General features: G+C 44.9%; 2 protein-coding genes across 2 annotated transcripts in view; one reads left to right on the forward strand and one right to left on the reverse strand.

Annotated features, from left to right (window-relative positions):
* Nucleotides 1–797: 797 nt before the first annotated feature.
* On the reverse strand, nt 798–19,830 carry snx3 (sorting nexin 3). Its single transcript, XM_035422201.1, has 4 exons — nt 19,603–19,830; nt 5,441–5,536; nt 4,647–4,771; nt 798–1,581 (listed from the first exon to the last, which is right to left on the reverse strand). Exons 1-4 carry the CDS (start codon nt 19,762–19,764, stop codon nt 1,476–1,478), a joined length of 489 nt encoding a protein of 162 aa, XP_035278092.1. The 5' UTR covers nt 19,765–19,830; the 3' UTR covers nt 798–1,475.
* afg1lb (AFG1 like ATPase b) overlaps nt 18,438–20,169 on the forward strand; it is a 36,288-nt gene continuing 34,556 nt past the window's right edge. Inside the window, exon 1 of the mRNA XM_035422196.1 lies at nt 18,438–18,744. Coding sequence (XP_035278087.1) covers nt 18,741–18,744 — 4 coding nt within the window. The 5' untranslated portion in view covers nt 18,438–18,740. The remainder of the gene's footprint in view (nt 18,745–20,169) is intronic.

The raw sequence follows: 20,169 nt of genomic DNA on the forward strand, positions 1-20,169 counted from the left end.
AACATGAAGATCAACGTTGAAACTTTCCTATTGGTGGCGGTCCATGCATTGGACACCAGGTAGAGCCCAAAAGCAGGAGATTAATAATACAATACTGAACACAAGCACCCTACAGGTTGGTTTTAAATAGCATATGAAATGCGTGCTTAGTGTTGCTTGCAGTATTCTACCAAAGGCTCATGGGACAGAAGGTACTGAGACACCATCTGTAAAAATGGCCAGTGGATGGAAGAGACTTGACTTCGTAGTTAATGCTGTATCCAGCAATTTTCTCTCCCTACAGCCAGTCCCTCGTCTAATCCCGAGTCGATGAGCAACCTCTGATAAAGCAGGTTGCGGAAAGATAGCGACATCGCTATAAAAAAACAAAACAGGAGAGCGAGTCTACTTTCTCAGAAAACTGAGCCACATTTGTATCAAACAGGTCCACATTTGTGGAAAACGGGTCCACATTTGTAGAAAACAGTTCTACATTTGTAGAAAACAGTTCTACATTTGTAGCAAATGGGTCCACATTTGTATCAAACAGGTCCACATTTGTGGAAAACGGGTCCACATTTGTAGCAAACGGGTCCACATTTGTAGCAAATGGGTCCACATTTGTAGCAAATGGGTCCACATTTGTAGCAAACGGGTCCACATTTGCAGCAACATCTGAACATACACACACACACACACACACGCACACACACACACACAGGCATACACAGACACACACATATACACACACGCACACACACACGCGCACATGCATGGACACACACACACACACACGGACACGCACATACACGCGTTGGTCGTACAAATTTGAGGGTTTGACCTGTTTTTATTGCAAAAAAAGAGAACATGTCAAGTAAACAATGTGATATAACAATTGTACAAATTTCAAATGCACGCAGTTATAAATGACATTATTCCCTGTTTTGATCCATTATAAAATCATTTACAGGTGGTGCTGGTGGAGACACTCGCACGCATTAACGTTTCAGTTCATGGAAGGAATCGTCTAGACATCTCAGTGCCAAATAGAAAAAAGGCAGTGGGAAAAACACAAGGCAAATTAGCAGGGCTGTGTGAAGACTGCTCGGGTTTGGTGTTAAATACATGCAGAGGGGGTCTTGTGTTATTGAGATTCATATCTTGAGGATTTTCATCATGTTTATATTCACACTGTAAATGATCGAGGAATGCAATTAGCAAAGTACTGAGTTAGTGCTTTCACAAAAGAAAGGGGGGAAAAAAAATCATTCATTGTTAACAGCAGCTATGCACAGTCGCATCAGGGTTCAATTCAATTAAGAGCTGATTCAGAAAGCATCACGAAACAGAAGAGAGAGAAAAAAAAAAAACAATGAAATTTTTTGAAAATAACACTGATTAATAAAGTATTTGTCTGAAGCTTAAAATGAGTCACTCCGGACTTCGGCTCGAGGACGTTCAGGGCTGCGTTGGTTCCCGCAGCGACCCCGAAGCACCTAGGCTGGTCTGACTTTGGAAGGCGTGTAGTTTTTGTCTAGAGACTCGTCCTGCAAAAAGATGTGGAGACACCGTTCGTTCTGGGCCAGGGGGTGTCCCGCCACCCTGAAATGCAAAGGAATCGCAGAAAAAAAATTAGTGGAGAGAGAGAGAGAGAGAGAGAGAGGACCACCGGTGACAACCACCGCTGTAAGGACCATACTGCAGCTGTGAAGCACTACAGAATCACTGTAATGAAGTCCACGCTAGCTCCTGAAATAAAAGTCAGAGTCTGTATTTTCTCCACTGCATTCACACACCGAGGGTGGGGGGGTGGGGGGGGGGGGTTGGACTGAGGGTCACAGATAGAAATGGGATCACAGGTGAGAAGGCCCCATGACAGGGAACAGAACCCCTGTCACATGAGGGGGGTGGGTGGTGGGGGGGGTCTACCGGTTGAGAGTCCGCCATTTTACAGACTATCCAACATGGACTCCCTGCCAAACCATACCTTTTCTCAAGGAGATGTGGGCCCTACAGCCTTCAGACATAAGGGGCTCTGTCACTTCACAAACAATTGTGATTATATTTTACTTCGTCGTTTAAAGTCAGAGCTTTTACATTGCATACGTAATACATACTCAAGATAAAATGTAGCAATGGGTTAAAAAAAACCACCAAACAAAACCCAAAGCTACAAGCTACATTCTTAATCTTGAACAAATACTTCAAGTACAGACTAAAAGAAGAGGATTCTGGGTAATGCAGTGTAGGAGGCAGGAGAAGGGAGAAAGGATGCGGAACAGCGATTGGGTTGCTGGGATATGGCTGCACCTGGGATCAGGGGCGGCCTGGAGCTCACCCTGTGCACACCTGCACCCTACCTGCCGCGGATCGGAATACTCCGGAAGCCTTCCGGAGGCCTCGTGCGGAGTGGGTAACATGACATTTACCGGCTTATTTGCATTTACAAAATAAATGCATAAATTCCCAAAAAATTATAACAGTGTATTACTAAATAGCATCTTCCTGAGGTTAAATAAGTGCTCTTGTCATGGAGGCCGACTCTGCTTTTAAAGTGGACAAGGTGACACCGGGCCAAAAATCACAAGGCTCGGCCATTTTGCCTGCTGTTCCTCCCCATGCAGAAGGGCACAGCGGCTGATAAGAACATGATATTAAAGGACCCAGCAGTACAGTGCAGGTCCTTGTAAAAAGGCAACAGGAATGCCGTTCCCTTTCAGGAGGACTAGAGATAGTGGCACCAGAGGGGAAGACCTGGCCCAGGGGCCCTTCCACACTCTCTTTTCCAAGCCTTCTCCCTGAGCTCCGTACTTCACACACACACACACACACACACATTCTTAACCCTTTGAAGAGTAGGTTTCCTGGAATCTTTCCTGTTTCAAAAGTCAGTGTTCTAGAGCTCTGCTTTCAATGACCAGTAGTGATTATTACATCATCATTAGAATGTTCAGTTTAGAACACTCTAATCACATAGTTGTAATCTTACACTTTAAAGGATTAAATCAACTGTCCAACATAAGCAGGCCTCTTTAACCCTTTAAGGTGTGAGGTCACAAATATGTGATTAGAATGTTCTTAACTGAACATCCTAATGGCGATGTAAGAATTAATATGGGTAATTGAAAGCAGTGAGGTTCTAGAACACTGCCTTAGAATTTACATTACATTACCAAAAACCCACTCTAGGGTTAAATAAAGTACCTATAATCCAGATTAAACCTTCCGTACACAGCACAATGCTTGGACTTTCACCATTTGGTGGATTAAAAATGAATAATTTTTACTTTTAAATGTTTCAATTCTGTTCTTTCTTGCAAACGGAAGCAACAAACAATAAACTTTTTTATCATCTTTCAAAACCTTAAAAAGCTGTGAGAATTTTTCCTTAACAACAGCTGGCCTGAGAAGAAGAGACAATGCACAGGTATACCTTTGCAAAATATTTAATCACACCTTTAGAAACACCAAACAGGCACCGAGCGTTGTAGACTTACCTGCTATTAAGTCTGAACAATTACATGATCAACAGTGCCATTTAATTCTGAAATTTAAATCTTAATTACTGACATATCTCCTGTTCTTTCAGCCAATTTATCAAGTTTTGTGTATTAAAATTCAAATGGGTAGCTTTGCCACATTTGCACATGAAACAAAGATAATAGCAACGTCTGCAATCACAGCAAATAATTACAATTACACTATAACTTTTATTGTTCGTGCAGAGGTGGAACAGCACCTCGGATCAAAAATAACCAGGGGTGCACACAACATTCTTCAAAGAAATGTGTACTGTAATTTCAGTCGTAATTAGCATAAATTACGTATCTAAAATAAAACAAATGTACAAACTCAGGTAGAATGCACTTGCGCCCTTTCATCAATTTTAATCATTCTCAAGGTAATTATAAGAAAGAAAAAAAATATATTCTACCTGACAGGAATGATATGTGCGTTTGTTTGTTAACTAGCGTTAGCTAACTAGCAGCCAGGCTCACTCGTGAAACCAGATCCATGCAAGCCTTCAAAATCCATTGCTTCTATTTGCTCGAGGCTTTGGAATTAATCCAAATCAATAATTTAGGAATAGGGACAAACATATTAACACAGGTAATTTCATAATATTTTTTTTTTTTTTAGACGGAAAGAAACGGTCGATCTTGTGTTGTACAAGGACTGCAGACGCCGTCTTTAAACTCAAGGCAAAACCATAAAAACATAATGGATGATAAATAAAGTGTTTCTGGAAGGTTTTTTCCCCAATTTTTATTTATTTATTTATTTATTTATGTACTCTGCCCTTGATTTCCCTGTCGCAAGCACAATTTATGTCCTGCGTCGTTTTTATGCTGCTTTAAACAGAAATATACTGTTCTAAGCCAATCTCATGTCACACAGTCTTTTTTTAAAAGATTTTTTTTATTATTGTGGCCATTAAGCAAATAGTCAATGAATGGACAGATTCTGGGGGTGTCGACAGACCTGACATTCCAAATGAAACAGGAAGCAGGAAGAGGAGAGCAGGAAGCCAGGCTCTGCCACTAATACAGCCTATCCCAGCACCCGTCGGGAGAGACGCCAAACGATACGAGGGGGGCGACGCAGCTCTTAACGGGACCCCCCCCCCCCCCCCCTCCCCTCCCCCCCCCCCCCGGGCACACACTCACTTATTGAGGAACTGCTCCAGGGCCTGCCTCCGTTCCTCGATGAAGGAGTCGTCGAATATCCCGTCGTCTCCCCGGAAGGGAAGCTGCCGGAAGATCGCTTTTCCGGGGAGCGGCGGCACGACGACCTGGACGCAAACGGAGACAACGGCATGAATGAATGAGCGAGCGAGCGAACGAACGAACGAACGAACGAACAAATGAACAAAAACACCAAAAACACATGAGGGCATGAAGCAGATCTGTCCTTACCGCCATCACCCTTCTCAAAACTGCAGCTTTTCCTTCCAGAAAATTCCTTTCATATTTTTATTTATTTATTTTTTTAAATATTCATAGCTTAATTTAAGCTGACTAAACGTGCACATTGATAGGACTGTACTTTACCATACGTTCAGAGCCACTGAGGTAATTTAAGGTAAGATGCACTTTATTGAACCCTGTGGGGAAATTTGTCCTCTGCATTTGACCCATCCTAGTTACTTAGGAGCAGTGGGCAGCCACAGTGCAGCGCCCGGGGACCAACTCCAGTTCTGAGGCCGGTGCCTTGGTCTGGTCAAGGGCGATGGCAGGAATGTAACCTAACCTGACACGCATGTCTTTTGGTGTGGGAGAAAACCAGAGTACCCAGAATACCAGGCAAATTCAAAGGCAATGTCCCTCACTGGCAGCTTGTGCGCAATACACACACGCAGAAGTGGACGATAAAGTCCTGTCTAAAGTAAGACTGGGGTGAGGACTGACCCCCACCCCCACCTCTCCAGGTGACACCTCAGCACTCCCGTCCCCCGGCTCACCTTGCTCTCTCTCTCCAGCTCGTCCCGGAGCCACTCAAAGTCGCTGTATCGCCTCCGCACGCGCGACTCCTTCAGCTTGAAGATGGGCAGGTTGGTCTAGAAGGTTGGGAGAGAGAACACGGACACAAACACCGCCACTGTTATCTTTGGCACGTGAGGGGTGTGTGGGGGTGTTTGGAGTCAGTGGGAATAGATTCCACAATGTTTCCGACTGGCTTCTGTGTACCAGGTTTTTCGCCAAGGCAAAAAACGCGAAACAAAATTGGAACACACTCTGGGCAGGTAGAGTCCCCGCCAGCCGCTCGCTAACTAACACACCTGTTCGGCGTGCAGGAGCGGAGGCAATGATGTAAGCGCTGCAGTTGGACGGTTCCATAAAGCCAGGTGGAGATGACCGAGATGCACCTCCCCCCCCCCCCCCCCCCCCCCGCACCCCGTCCCGTCGCCCTGTTCCGTCCCCCCAAGCAGGACCATAGTTGCAGATTTATATTGCATAGTAATGTTGTGGCTGGTTCCACTGAACTATGACGATATGTATTTTTTGAGATTGTAAATTACAGTTGGAAACTGACGTTATTGTTGAAATATGGATGCATGCCAATTTGTCATGTGCCTGTCTCTCCCCCTCCCCCCCCCCCCCCCCGCCCCCCACAAACACACCCTTTAAGAACCACAAATAAATAAGCCTTTTAGCTTTCTTGTGTTATCCTTGATAGATTTTAAGATTGGTACTTGATGATGTCCCTGCTTGAACACCCCCGTGTGTTTTTCTGATGATTATCAAATAGACTTAATAAATCAATCAATCAACTATAGCATTCAAAGTGTGCTAAAACAGCATCACATGACCATCAGGAGAAAATTTTTTTTTTTTTAAAACCCCCCAAAAAAAAGACGTACGGGCCTGGAACGGGAACAACGCGGGTCAGAATTCGCAGACGGGCGCTACAACAAAAACCATTATGTCTCCGGATGTACCAAGCAGCCCCGTTCCTCAGCCAAATCAATTAATAGATGTACAAGTACATAAACTGAAAAACGCATAATAGAATAAAGGCCGTAAATAAAATTAATGTGGAGACGGTCCGGCATGAGAAAAGTCCTCTATATGACAAATTGAAGTGGGCGAACAAGAGGCATACGGGACTCATACCTCTCCCTAATATAATAAGTCAGCACAGTGCCCTTGAGTGTTTCTTTGCCAGCCTCATTCTCTTTCACTCTGAAGAACACGCTGGAGCACTCTCTCCCCCAAAACCCAATTTAAAATGGATTTCATGAGAATGAGTACAGAAATTCTTGGCCATGGCGGTGGGCGGGGGTTTTTTTGGGGAGGAGGTGAGGGAGGGGGGGGGGCGGGGTGTGGGTGGGGGGATGGATGGGAGGTGGGGGTGGGGGGGTGGTGGTGGCAGGGGATTTATAATCGAGATAGTATTTTACTGAATGACCAACCTTTTAAAAAAGTCAGTAATACAAAAAGGTAGGGCGGGTGGGGGGGGGGGGAACAAGACCGAACTTACTTTTTGCTAGATCTATTTCTAACCGCAGAAACCCAACCGGAAAAGCAGCATTCTGATTGGACGAGGAGGGGGTTGGCACAGTGACCTCTGCCACGCCCCCCCTGACAACCCTCAACACTCCCCCCCCCCCCCCCCCCCCCCCCCAATCCAAACCCGCCCCCTCAGTGAAAGAAATCACATTTTCGGAGCCTTGGATTACTGCATTGTGTCACCCATTAGCTTTTTACCTCAGTTTGACCTCCACTGGCTTTAGATATCCCAGCGCCCACAACGGCACTAATAGGCACACACGGCACTGATCCGCCATTGTTCCCCCCGCGCTCAGGTGAGGCCTGTGTGTTCGGTTTCCCCACGTCTTCTCAGGTTACGGTAGAGGCGGATTAGCCGGTGGTGGCTATGCGGGTTGAGCAGGGATCGAGGCGTGGGGATAGAGGGGCGGGGGGGGGGGGGGGGATGGGGGGGGTGTTCAGTGAAAGGCTTTCCTTCTGAGTTCTGTTACCTCTCAGCACGGAAGTCTGAGAAGTTAATCCGCCCGACAACAGATCGCGGTTACAGGTAATCGGCCGGCTGAGGAGGTGCTAATCCGGCCCCGCCGGGCCCTGCCGTTCCCGCTCACACCCCCCCCTCCCCCCCCCTGCTCTCAGGGCAAGGGGGGGGGGGGGGGGCGAGGGGCGGGGGCCGAACAGGCCCAGACCAGGCCCCCGAGGGGGAAGACCAAAAAGGCGAACCCTTTCCCCGAGGACACGGCGGTAGGCAGCGAGGTTATTGAGAAGACACCCTCGCGAAAGCCGTGCGGCGAGCAGGCTGCGTTGGGACACGCAGGCTAGCACAAGCACCGACGGCTCAACGAGGCCTCAGAACCTCAAAATGGGCGGAGCCATGATCTGCAGTCAAAGACTTAACCGCTAAGACCACAGCATTTCTCTTCCTCCTCCTTTTTTCTTTCTCTACTCCTAATTTGGTACAGGTATAATACAGGTAAAGGTGCACAAACTCTGCAAAAGTGCATAAAGACAGAGATTGCCAGTGCATCACAGATATGACTTAGCATTGCTTATTTTAAGATGTGAGATCACAAATGCATGGTTAGAATGCTCTTAACGGAACATTCTAATGCTGATGTAACAATCGCTCTACTGGTAATTGAAAGCAGTGGAGTTCTAGAACACTGACTCAGAATTGTGAAAAAACCTACAATGAGTTGAAGGGCAGAATGGGAAGAATCCCTGGAGAGAGGAGTCAGTTGGCACTGAGTCTTTGGCAGCTCAGTACTCCTCCTCAGTGCTCCTTCTCTGTGGATTTGCTCTACTGGCATAGGCTGGTCGCTGGAATGCATTAAGGGCACACAAGGGCGCATAATGACGAAAATATGATGATAATTTGTTCAAAATATTGCAGAAATGGGCCACTGGACGGTTGAGACACCAGGCTACGGTGCATGGACGCGCCTTACAGTAGCAGATCGAATCTGGACCGGGCTAGTGCTGACAGTGGCTGCTAGCTCCACAGGGTGACGTGCAACTGACTATTGGAAACGGGAGGGTATATTCAGATAGGTTCTAGTGCCCCCTGCTGGTTGATCAGGTATCCTTATCTTGCAGTCAAAGCTGCATATGAATGGTCTTCCTCTGACTCTGCTCTGTGTGAGCTTAGCTGTAATCTGCGGTGTGAAAAGAAGCAGCTGGCGACACCATGGGTTTCGGAGGCGAACCATGGATGTTTATATTCTCGCGAATCAGCAGTGGGGTTGGCAACAAAATGATTGGACATTCCAAATTGGGGTGGGAATTGGAAATACAAATCCCCATGTTCGGACCCAATTTTTTTTTTTTAATTACAGAAAAAACAACAACTGTACCAATTAATTAATAGTAACATGACTGACGACAGTAACACTGACAGTGATCTTAAAGATAAGCTGGAAATAACAGAATTGATAAACTAGTGCTTAACCCTCCTGTTCTGTTCACTTTTTAGGTACAGCAAAAATGTTCCCGGGTCAGTCCCCATACAGGGGGGGTTTGCAAATACATGAAATGAACCATTTTCATTTAAAATGTTGATTACACTAATTAAGGCCAGTAGAAGAAGTTTCATACTGAAAAAATAATTTTAAGTATTTTTCCTAGATTTTCAAACTTTAAAAAGGGTCAATTTGACCCGCAACATAACAGGAGGGTTAAACACCGGCAGATTAGCACATTACGAAAAAGCATTTATTCTAACAGAGAGGAACAGGAAACACTGTGCGTGCTGCAGCACTTCTAATATAATATGGTGCAGTATGCCCTTCTAACCACCACAAGCAGGAGAAAACAACCGCATTTAAACCTCACACCTTCCAGATGAGTCATTAGCAGTGCGCCGATTATGCAACTGATGTTTCATAAAATCACAAAACGTTTCAGTTAAAATGACAACAAAAATGTATCATTGGAACCATTACATTTTGGTTAAGATGTAGCAAAGTCTGTGGCAAAGAGTCAGAGAAGGAACTACCTCAATTACAAATTCAATTCTTAAAAATGTAATTATCGCACAGAATTTCAAAAGACAAATATGGAATTGGAAAACCGTCCAAAGCAAGCAAGTGGGGGGGGGGGGGGGGGGTAACAAAATTAATAAGTTTCAGCAAAGGTTGAAGGATGCAGTTCTTGACGGAGACTGTCCCTTTTCGCGCAAAACTCTTCATTTGTGGATCAGTACGAGTCCCCCGTGACAAAGAAGCAGGACGGTGTTCACATTTTAGCCGCGACTCGTGAAGCGAAGCGGTCTTTTTTTTTTGTTTTGAGGTGGGGGTGGGGGCGGGGGGGGGGGGTTGATTAAAGGGAGCTGACAGTGGTGCAGGGGAAGGAGGAACTTCACAGGAACAAGGTCAGCCGGCGCGCAACAAAAGGCCGGCGTAGAGGCTATTGTAGCGGCGAGCCGCTCTCTCTCTCTCCCTCTCCCTCTCTCTCTCACTCGCACATTCGCCGTTCTGGGGGCCACTGCCATAGCTGTAGCCGCCACCGCCGCCACCGCCAACGTTCCGCGGCCGCCGATTGCAGTGCCGCTGCGGTTCCCCCCGCAAGGCTGCCCGTCCGTCTCCCCGCCCCGACAAGGGCCCTCTCAGAGGTGGGTTACAAATCAGCGGAACGCTCCGGCCACAGCCGCAGACAAAGGTGCGCGCCAGACAAAGGTGAATATGTCCTGCTGCACTGAAAATGGACTGACTGCCCCCCCCCCCCCCCCTTCTGCCCCCACCCGGGCGAAGAACTGAGAGAGAGCCCTTTTAGTGGAAAATAAAGAATAAAGATGTGAACCGCTCGGATCTTCCCTCCTGTGTGCGTCTCTCGGAGACGGGACGAGAGGCCGCGGCTGTAAGTATTGGAGAGGGACACATCTTTGCGCGTTTTCCAAGCCCGCGTATTTTTTTTTTTAGCGCCAAAAGTCGCCGCGTAGCGCAGCGCAGCGCACTGCAAAACCCCGCAGGATTTCTCTCACTCGACTCGGCGGCAGAATCGAGACGGGAAGCGGTTTAGTTTCTCCCGCAAGCTAGCCTGAAAAATACAAAACGTACCATACGCTACATACTAGCCAAGTGGCCTACCGATAAAGAGCACTGCTCATATCCAACTTCATTTTCCCACCCACTTGTAGACGAATGAATCACATGTACATCTGAATACCCAAAGTTTGTATTCACTGTAGCCAAAACATATGCTGGAAATGCCACAAAAAAAACTTAATTATGTTCATTAATCATAATACAAATAATTTATAATGATAAAAATGCACAAGCATTCATATTTCCAACTCTTGTTATTACTCCGTAGTACAACCACCCAAAATGGAATTAACACTTTGTTATTAAATGACATTTTAAAATAAATTCAAATGCATTTGCATGGTACGTCTTACAGAGACACCGGCTCAAAGACGCATTATATAAATGCATTTTTACGATTTTATTTTTTTTTTATTGCATTTGGTAAAATAGACTGCATCATAGTCTTTTACTAACCCAGGCGAAAATGGGCAGTTCGCTAATCTACGGAGGACCGATCTGACTGACAGACGGAGAACGTTACATCCCGGCTGATTCCCTCTCACAGAGGACGCAAATCAGATCCATTTCCTCCCTCTCCCACGTGCTCGTCGGACGCGGCTCGTCGGCGGCAGGCTGCGCTCTCCCGCTCAACGCGAAAGCTACCGCTCGCGCGCGGGCTAATAACGTCTCTATTCAGGTGCAGGGACGCTCTCTCCTTTCAACGCTGCTGAAAACAGACCCCAGAACAAATCGCCACCTCTGTGAAACCGGGTAAACAACCAGGTACACAAGTAATATAAATTGGCGTTCATCGGCCAATGGGTTTACTCTATATTGCGCTTTTATTACATAAGAACTGAAGTGAGTCTGCGCAGCACGCACCGAACCAGTTCAAAATTTTGGCGACGGAGAATTTTGCAGGCCTTTGCTCTGTATAATGTGGAATTGTTCCGTTGGCTAGTACGTGCTTGCCTCCACGAGAAATACCAGCTAATAAGACATGACATATTATTGTACAATGCTCAACGCTAGAAGTGACAGAGGCATTATCCTGACTCAAGACCCACTATTCCGGTAACCTGTGGAACACCAACAGCCTGGACCTAAAATATACACTACAAGAATGAACGACTTAAAATGTTTGTTTGTCTTTAAAATTTTTATGTTCGTCATTTTTTTCTCTCTTTTCTTGTTATTATCGTTTTCAGTTGATTGATTGATTAGTACTAGGTGTACTACTAGTAGTACTACTTTTGGGCTTTTTAAAAAACCCACCTGCACAATCAGTATGTAGCTGCTGTTGTGTTTGTTTTTTCTGGTGCGAATAAATAAAACAAGCAAAATATGAATGAATGAGTGAATGAAACAGAGCTGCAGCACCATTTTGCCAGAACACCAGCAGTATGACACAACCAGGGCGCAGCTAAAGCAAGCAGGCCCAGCTGCACGCAAACGATCCACAACAATTCAAAAGGACCCCAGGGCAAGCAACTTGGACATGTCATTTAGATGATTAATAATTAATAATAATCTAAATGACATCATTCCTGGCGAACATTTAGTCTCAACCAATAACAACAAAAAAAGTTGCTAGTATTGTTAATAAAAGCTCTGTGCATTATATGATTATCCCTGTGTTATGAAAGAGGTCCAAGTGGCACCAAACAATGACATTTAATAAAGACAGAGCAAGACAAGAGTTTTTAGATACAGGGGAAAGCACCCCCCCCCACCCCCCCCCCCAAAAAAAAAAAAAAAAAGATAGAAAAGCCATTGTCCTAAGATCTACTTAGTGAGCTTCTTCAATGTGTAGCTTCTACTGATCTGTTAAAAGCTTCCACAGGGTCTACACCCCCCCCCCCCCCCTCCCCCTTCACCATCGCCCCCAACCCCACCCCCCCCCTCCCCGTACACCCACCCATCACCACAATCCAAAAACACGTGCATGTGCAGAGACAATGGCCGCGCTCATTATAAAACAGAGAGGTCGCTGCACTCATCCAGGCGCGGTTCAAGGCCAGCTATGCATTAGCTTTTAGCAGGCTGGATCAAGTCAAGTTAAAGAGTCCCCCCTTCTAAATAAAAAGTATTAAAAAATGGAATCCAGGTGCAACACAATGCCATCTCATCGCATCATATTCCAAAGGCGGGGGACAATGGGAGAGGAGTGAGAGAGAGAGAGAGAGAGAGAAAGAGAGAGGGAGAGGGGGGGGGGGGGGTGGAGAGACTCAGGCTCTCAGGCCACTCTCTGGGCCTAACACTGTTCGATTCGCTGGCAGAAAGCTGCTTTGTTACCATAGTATCAACTTCTACTTTTGATACTGTCATTTCAAGTAGGATATGGTAGCCTTGATACAATATGTGGCGCATTTCCATTAAAATAGTTGTCTGAAAGGATGCTGTATAGTTTGGATTACACTTGACTGTGGTTGACAGGCTACCCATTTTTATTAATGACCAAAAGGTTTCAAAAAAAGAGAGAGAGAGAAACAGAGACAGAGGAGGGGGGTGAGAGGGTTGGTGAGAGACAGAGAGGAGGGTGGGGGGGTGGGTGGGGGGGTTTGTAAGAGGGTTTTATGTTTCTGTTCATAAACAACAAAGTAAGATCCCAAAGTTTGCTTCCATTTATAAGGTTTAGTTGATGTTTGATGGATTAAGTCTACAGCACAAGGACTGACATTGGTTTGTTTTTACAAAGATAAAATAGAAAAATAATTGTATTACTGAAAAAGCAGCGAACTGGAGTGTTTGGAACAGCTCACAGAGCCAAATACTCTTCATTCTTATTCGTCGGGAACTGAATGACCTTTACCGAACTTCTGCGCAGAGAAATTTGAAATCAGAAAAATAAAAAAAGCAAGAAATTCAATTCAGGGACAATAAAACTGAAAACATGGATGAAAAAATATTAAGAACTGACTTTCTAACAAGGGAAATAATGTGATCTATGGGGGGATTTTTTGTGCGAAAATGTGAAAATAAAGGAGGTGATACCAGGAATAATGCAAATCTAATTATGGGATGTATGAAGACAGGAACAAGCGTCTGTACGCATACAAATCACATTTGTGCACTTGCTTGCACACACAAACAATTATAATAACAGGAGCTTTGTATCATAGTGCATACCTGTATCATATTACTACCGGCAAGGAAATAACTTGCTTTTTATTTTGGCTACAAGGTTAACAGTCTATTTTACGAATCAAACAAAACGACAGGACACTATTTCAATGGAAGAAAAAAAATCAGTTAGCCATGCGAGGTAGACCTGCACTATTTAGCAAATACCTAGCATAGCTACTTAGGATAGCAAGATAATTATGGTGTTTTTCTGCCTCCTTTTTCTGTCTCCATCAATGATAGCTACTGTAGCTTCATCTAGCAGCAATAGAAGGCCATGCAAGTAGCTGCAGAAACATGTCAGAGTAGTCCCAAATCATGACTTTTCCTTAAGCCTTTGAAGAGTAGGTTTTTTGGAATGTTTTTCGACATTCTAAGTCAGTGTTCTAGAACTCCACTGCTCTCAACTACCAGTATAGTGATTGTTACATCAGCGTTAGAATGTTAAGAACATTCTGTAGAGAACATTCTATATCCCCATACTTCTGTGATTTTGTGCCCTAGAGGGTTAAATACTCGGTTTCCTCAGAGCAGGAGCTGACACCTGTCCCAAAAAAAAAAAAAAGGGCCAGGAACCAGGTAACCAAGCGCGAGACAGCGTTCCCCAAAAAGAACCAGTGTTCCCGCTGAAGGAGTTCCAGGGACCCAAAGAGGCAAAGCCCATTTCCACAACAGGAAATCGTAACTTAGCTAACATATGCCGCGGCTCCCATCCCCTGTGGTCCCGCATCAATGGCCGCTAAAGTGGCTCTCCTCTTCAGTGACAAGCACATTTCAGGGGACAAAGACCGAGACACAGACAGGAAACTACACTGACAACAACTAATGCTGATTTTGGGTCCAGTACTCCACCCTGGTTATCTACCACGTCTGAAGCAGAACACTGTTTTAGTTTTTATGTGTATTTTTGTTTTTTTTGTAATGTGTAATTACTATTTTTTTATATGACAAAATTAAAGCAGGTCCACAAAAATAAAATAAAATCAATGTAAAATTCTTTGAACAGGTTTTTTTTTTTAAAGGCTGTCTAAAATAAATAGTCACCTGTTAACGTTGGATCCCCGCCGCCACCCCCCCCCCCCCCCTGCCCCCGCCCCAACTCGCCGCCCCCCCCGACTGCTTGGAAGTTGTGAGTGTATTCATCTGAGTCTCGCAGATGGCCATTCTGGTGCAGTTAACGGCCTACACAGGGCTCACCAAACTGACGCTTTTCTCCGATTTAACATGGTCAGGGGATTAATCTCAAATAAAAAAAGCTAAAAGGTTATGCATACCGTGACATCAGCGTCGAGCTGAGAATTCCCACGTCGACAGCGAGAATAAAGTCACTCAGCACTGCGACGTGCGTAGACAAAAAAATGTGTATGCAAAAACTGGCCACAAAACATATAAAACAATGCATTTCCCATAATGCACTGAAAAAATATGCATATTTAGGAACACCTATACAGGGAGGACAAGAAGTCAGCCTTTAATTTGTCGCAATACTAACACAGTGAAAAAAGATTAAATTATTTATACAAACAACATGTGTCCAGCTCTTTGAGAACATACACTGACATGGCATCATTCAGTACAATGGGACAAAAGAGAGATCATTTCTCACTGCGGCCTGGATTCAACTGCCCAACTTTGACTTGCAAATAAATTTAAGCTTTAGCTTTTTTCCTTACACACACACACAGTGTGGCAAGTTTATTTTGGTGATCACTAAACCTGAACCATGAAAAATGACTAAATTAATTTGGAGAATATCAAAAGGTGTACTGGATCCAGGTTTAATGAAACATGTTTTTTGTCAGGTCTGTTTGTCAGAAATGTTTCACAAAATATTATTTCTGAAGCAGTACAATAGCTTGTAGGTATATCTCATAGCGCAGTGTACCACAGTGTAGCACAATCACCTCACAGGCAGTACTGTATGCAAGTAGGCCGGTCCATAGGATGTGCCTGGTGTGACTGCATACGGCATGAATGTCACCTGGTGATTTCAAACAACCCCCCCCCCGCCCCCCACCTCCCACTTCAAACCCACATTTGTGGTCTTACAGAAGCTAAAGAACCAGCAACAAGCAGTGCAAGCCAAAATTAGCACCACACGTTAGCACAGGTGTAGCACAGTGGAATACCAGAGCAGTCACAGAAGAAGAACACCCCCCCCCCCCCCCCACACACGTGTGCACACAGCCCATATAACACAGGCATACTGGGGTGTCAGGCCCAGTCAACTCTCTCTCCCTCTCTTTCTCCCCCCTTCTCCCTTTCTCTCTCTCTCTCTTTCTCCCTGTCTCTCTCTCTCTCTTTCTCCCTCTCTCTCCCTCCTTCTCCCTTTCTCTCTCTTTCTCCCTCTCTCTCCCTCCTTCTCTCTCTCTCTCTTTCTCCCTATCTCTCTCCCTCCTTCTCTCTCTCTCTCTCTCCCTTTCTCTCTCTCTCTCTCCCTTTCTCTTTCTCTCTCTCTTTCTCCCTCTCTCTCTCCCTCCTTCTCCCCCTCTTGTGGTGCTCTGGCTGTGCCGTTACTCTGAACAGCTGAGTCTGAAGTTAGGAGGTGCTCTTTGAGGCCCCACAGGAGAGGGGATATCCTCCCCCCCCCCGTTCACTCTCCTCTCCTCTCCTCTCCTCTCTCAATGAGAGGATTAACGTAGCTCTTTTAGTCCAGAGGCAATGGCTGCATGAGGAGTTGGGGGGGTGAGGGGGTGGAAGGGGGGGAGGGGGGGGGGGTGGAAAGAGTTCACAAAGTTTTCCCAGTGCAAACATTCTGTTACCAAATAAACATAAACATAGGGCCCACTCCCCACATATCTGCCAAAAGGTTACTGTAGATTTGCACGGAAGGAGACGGGCAGTCTACCTGACACCAGACTCCATTTAAGCCATGTAAAGATGAGGGGGGAGGGGAAGATGGCACTTCCAAGAGATGCTCCCTTTTCTGTAGTCATATGTAAAGCAGGGTCACTTTGGGCTTCTTTCTACACAATAATGCTGATTACACGCATATGCTAATTATTGCACGCAAATCAGTACAGTAGCTTTATGTTCACCCACCGTTTCGTGCGCCCCGGGTGATTTTAGTAGGGAAAGTAACGCGTTTCATGGGGTTAAAAAGAGAGGAGATGCTCTGGGCATAATTTACACCATTAGCGACTCCGGACTGCACCGCGAGCGGCCAGAGACAACAAACATAACCGTTGCTTTCCAAACGCCGTACCACTGCTCCGTGAGCAAATGCGCTCCACGCGCTAAAAAGAGCTAGAGCCGTCTACGTGCATCAAAACAAACACCCTACACAAAGACATGGAAACAACAGTCCATGATGTAATTTACTGTGAACTGACACATGCAGACAAGGCGACTTTTAAATTTGCTGCAACCAGTGTTCAATATAAAAAAAATTTCTCGCATTCTTTGTGAATGGCCACATGAGACTTAACTGTTCCACTGTTTAGGATTATTTGACTGTGGTGAATGCATTTATACTGCGTGCACAGTCAAATTGTCAGTGTTAGATCGACTCTCACAGAGTACAATCACATTGTAGGCTACTCATATGTACTCTGTATATATGACTTGTACCATATTGGATGCAAATACTTTTCAACAAAATACAAGAGTTAACAGAGCCACATTAACCGCATCTACAACAGCGGGTTCCTCACAGTCTCACTGACCTGGCTACATACAGTAAAAGAGAAAAAATGATTACTTTTAATGTACACATTTTTTTCACCGTTTATTAATTATGTACGTGTAATTTACACTTTAATTGTGTACAGTAAGATAAATTTAACCGGCTTAGCCAATTGAAGGCCCACTTGTTGCACGCGCCTTTAAAAAAAGTATATTAATGAACGGGGCATATGCAGACATAACTGCATTTGGACACGAACCTAATAGGACACATTTTACGTTCTTGTATTAGTTCAGGTGTCCTCATTATTCCATTTGGTTCAATGGCATTTTACCATTTGAAAGCACTTCTGTTGCATCTAGAACGACCCTCTTAATATGTTATTCCGTCTTGTCACCTTTAGCAAGACGGGGGTTTTCCACCGAATCACGGTGGCTTCTGGAGTTTTAGCTTAAACCTTTTTTTTTCTCCATAATTTCACAAATGTGCTGCGGCTCCTCCTCCCCCTTCTATTTTTTTCAAGCCTAGGTCCTATTTCCAGATCTGTGTTATGATTTCCCTTCATTAAATAAATGCATTTACATTTAAATGTTATAGCTGTTTTTTTCTCTCCAGTGAAGAGAGTTTAATTAAACTAACGTGGCATCACTTCTGGAAGTAGTCAAATTATAGCCTACTGCGTTTTCCGCTCGACAGCGCATCATATATGGCCTAGCCATCTCATTGCTGTCCACATGCGACCTGCAAGTTCCTGCATTTAATAAGGACTGGAACTTTTAATTGTTATCGTTAAATAGTTTTAAACGTTTAAAAATCACCCGCCCGATGATTTAATAATTTCTGCACACGTCTGCAACACAAAACAGCCCTGGCTTATGCTTCCACGAAAATGAGTGCGGATGAACAGCACGCCCGTCATGTCCAATCAGCCCCTTCTAGCAGTTATAACGCCCCTGAATGAACTGTCATACAGAGAACTTTGCCGCCTATTATGTTGCCATTAAAACACTCCAATTACAATTTATTCCGACTGAATTAGACCTTTAACTCGTCTCATCAGATTTAAAAAGCGCAGGGATAGGAAACGTAGTCAGCGCACATCACTAACAAATTCCACCTGTATCTCATACAAGAGTCCCCTCAACGCACTTCACAAGGATCCGTGCAGAATGGCTCCACGGGACGCTCGTTGTGACAGGAACTAGGCTACTGTCAACCTGTGGGAGCGGCCGTTTCGCCTGCTTGGATACGGACCTTCACCCGGTAACGGGTAGGCCCATCCATTATTAATCCTCTTGCTTTAATAATCGTGCGGCCAATTTGTCACTACGCCCTCTGAAGCTCGCGCTGTGAGCGTGTGGGGGAAAAGGAACATCGGCCACTTGGTCGCTCGACCGCGCTGACGGTGGGATCATGCCAATCAGTTCAAAGTGGCACAGAAATCCGGCGGCGTGAGATGACCCACAGACAGTCCACTGCTCTGCTTCCTCAACGCAAAAGAATATGGGTATGCAGTACTGTATTAAATAGACGCATTTACACAAATACGCAGGGTTCCTCTACGATGGTATGACCTAAGAGGATAGCCATAGGCAGGCAAACAATCTGTCAACCCCTGCCACGTCTTCACTTAAGCCTATTTATCAATCGATATAGTTATTAATTTGCTGATACAGGCATGTTATACATTTAATGTCTAAGGGGCTTGTTTGTTTGCTTATCTTTTCAAGATATTTGCTGTTAATGTGCCTGTAGAATTGGACTATAATTACAAAAACAAATTAAGTAAAAGGTTGCGTAAACAATGGGCCTTTGTTGTGTGTGGACGAAAAAACATTCAGTATTACACACGAAGACAACTTTAATACACCAGCAAAACTGCTTGTGAGTATTTTATCACGTGCTGTAGTACATGTAGCTACTTTGTTGCAAGATCATCATTTTTAGAAAACAGCACATTGCTACTTGCCGCAAGTAGGCTACGTGTGGTGTGAAAGTTAGCTAGCTGTGGAGTTTTGAACGTCTCACGCTTCAGCTATAAACTTTCACACTAGCCTGCTGGTTTAATAGCCTACTATCTCACAAAGTAGGCTACAGTAGTTCGCAAAGTATTATCTGTTACCGTGTGACCCCGGGTGAAAATAGTGAGCTAGCTACTAGCTTCAAGCTATCATTAGTTAAGCACTTTCAGCAAGCTTGTAGCGGGCTAGCTAGCTAAATGTGCTCGGTTATGTTTTCCAGAGAAAGATACAGCGAGATTATTGTGCAAGTTAGCTAGAAAAACAACGTCCACCCACCCCAATCTGAACGGAGGCCAGGTTCATTGCCCCCCGCAACTCCGTAGTGCTGTTAAAATGTTGCTCACCTTCAGTCTAATCTCATAGGTAGTGAATCTGCCCCTGCCAACGCCGACCGTCTCCGGGTTACGAACGTCAATCTCTAAAAAATTACTCGGGGGTCCATATGCGTCATTTAGAGTCTGTGGCTTGGAGTTCAACCTCCTTGTATCGGGTATGGTCTCTGCCATGTCTATTCTCCTTCTCGAAAGCTCCTGTGATTCAAGTCCACATTTGCTACTTCCGATCAGCTGAGTTTCAGCTGACACTTGGAACTGACGTAGGCTATTTTCTTTGCAAACGAAACTCTACTGTTTCGTTTTTTCTGGGTTAAGCGAAATGCACGTGGCTTTTTGGCTAAATGGAGCCATACGGAGTTTTAGTAATAAACCATCACAATGGAGTTTGTTTCGCGTGGTATATGACATTCCCGGGTTTCTTTATTGATCTGTTATGGCCATAGACAACTTGTTTATAAACACTGCTCCCAACAATAATAATAAGTAATAGTAGTAATAGTAATAGGTAAGTAATATTTAGGTTGTATATTTTGTTTATTCAAAGCGGTCTATTATTTCAATGTTTACCAAATGCAT

This window comes from Anguilla anguilla, chromosome 6, assembly GCF_013347855.1.
Source record: "Anguilla anguilla isolate fAngAng1 chromosome 6, fAngAng1.pri, whole genome shotgun sequence".
Lineage (NCBI taxonomy): Eukaryota > Metazoa > Chordata > Actinopteri > Anguilliformes > Anguillidae > Anguilla > Anguilla anguilla.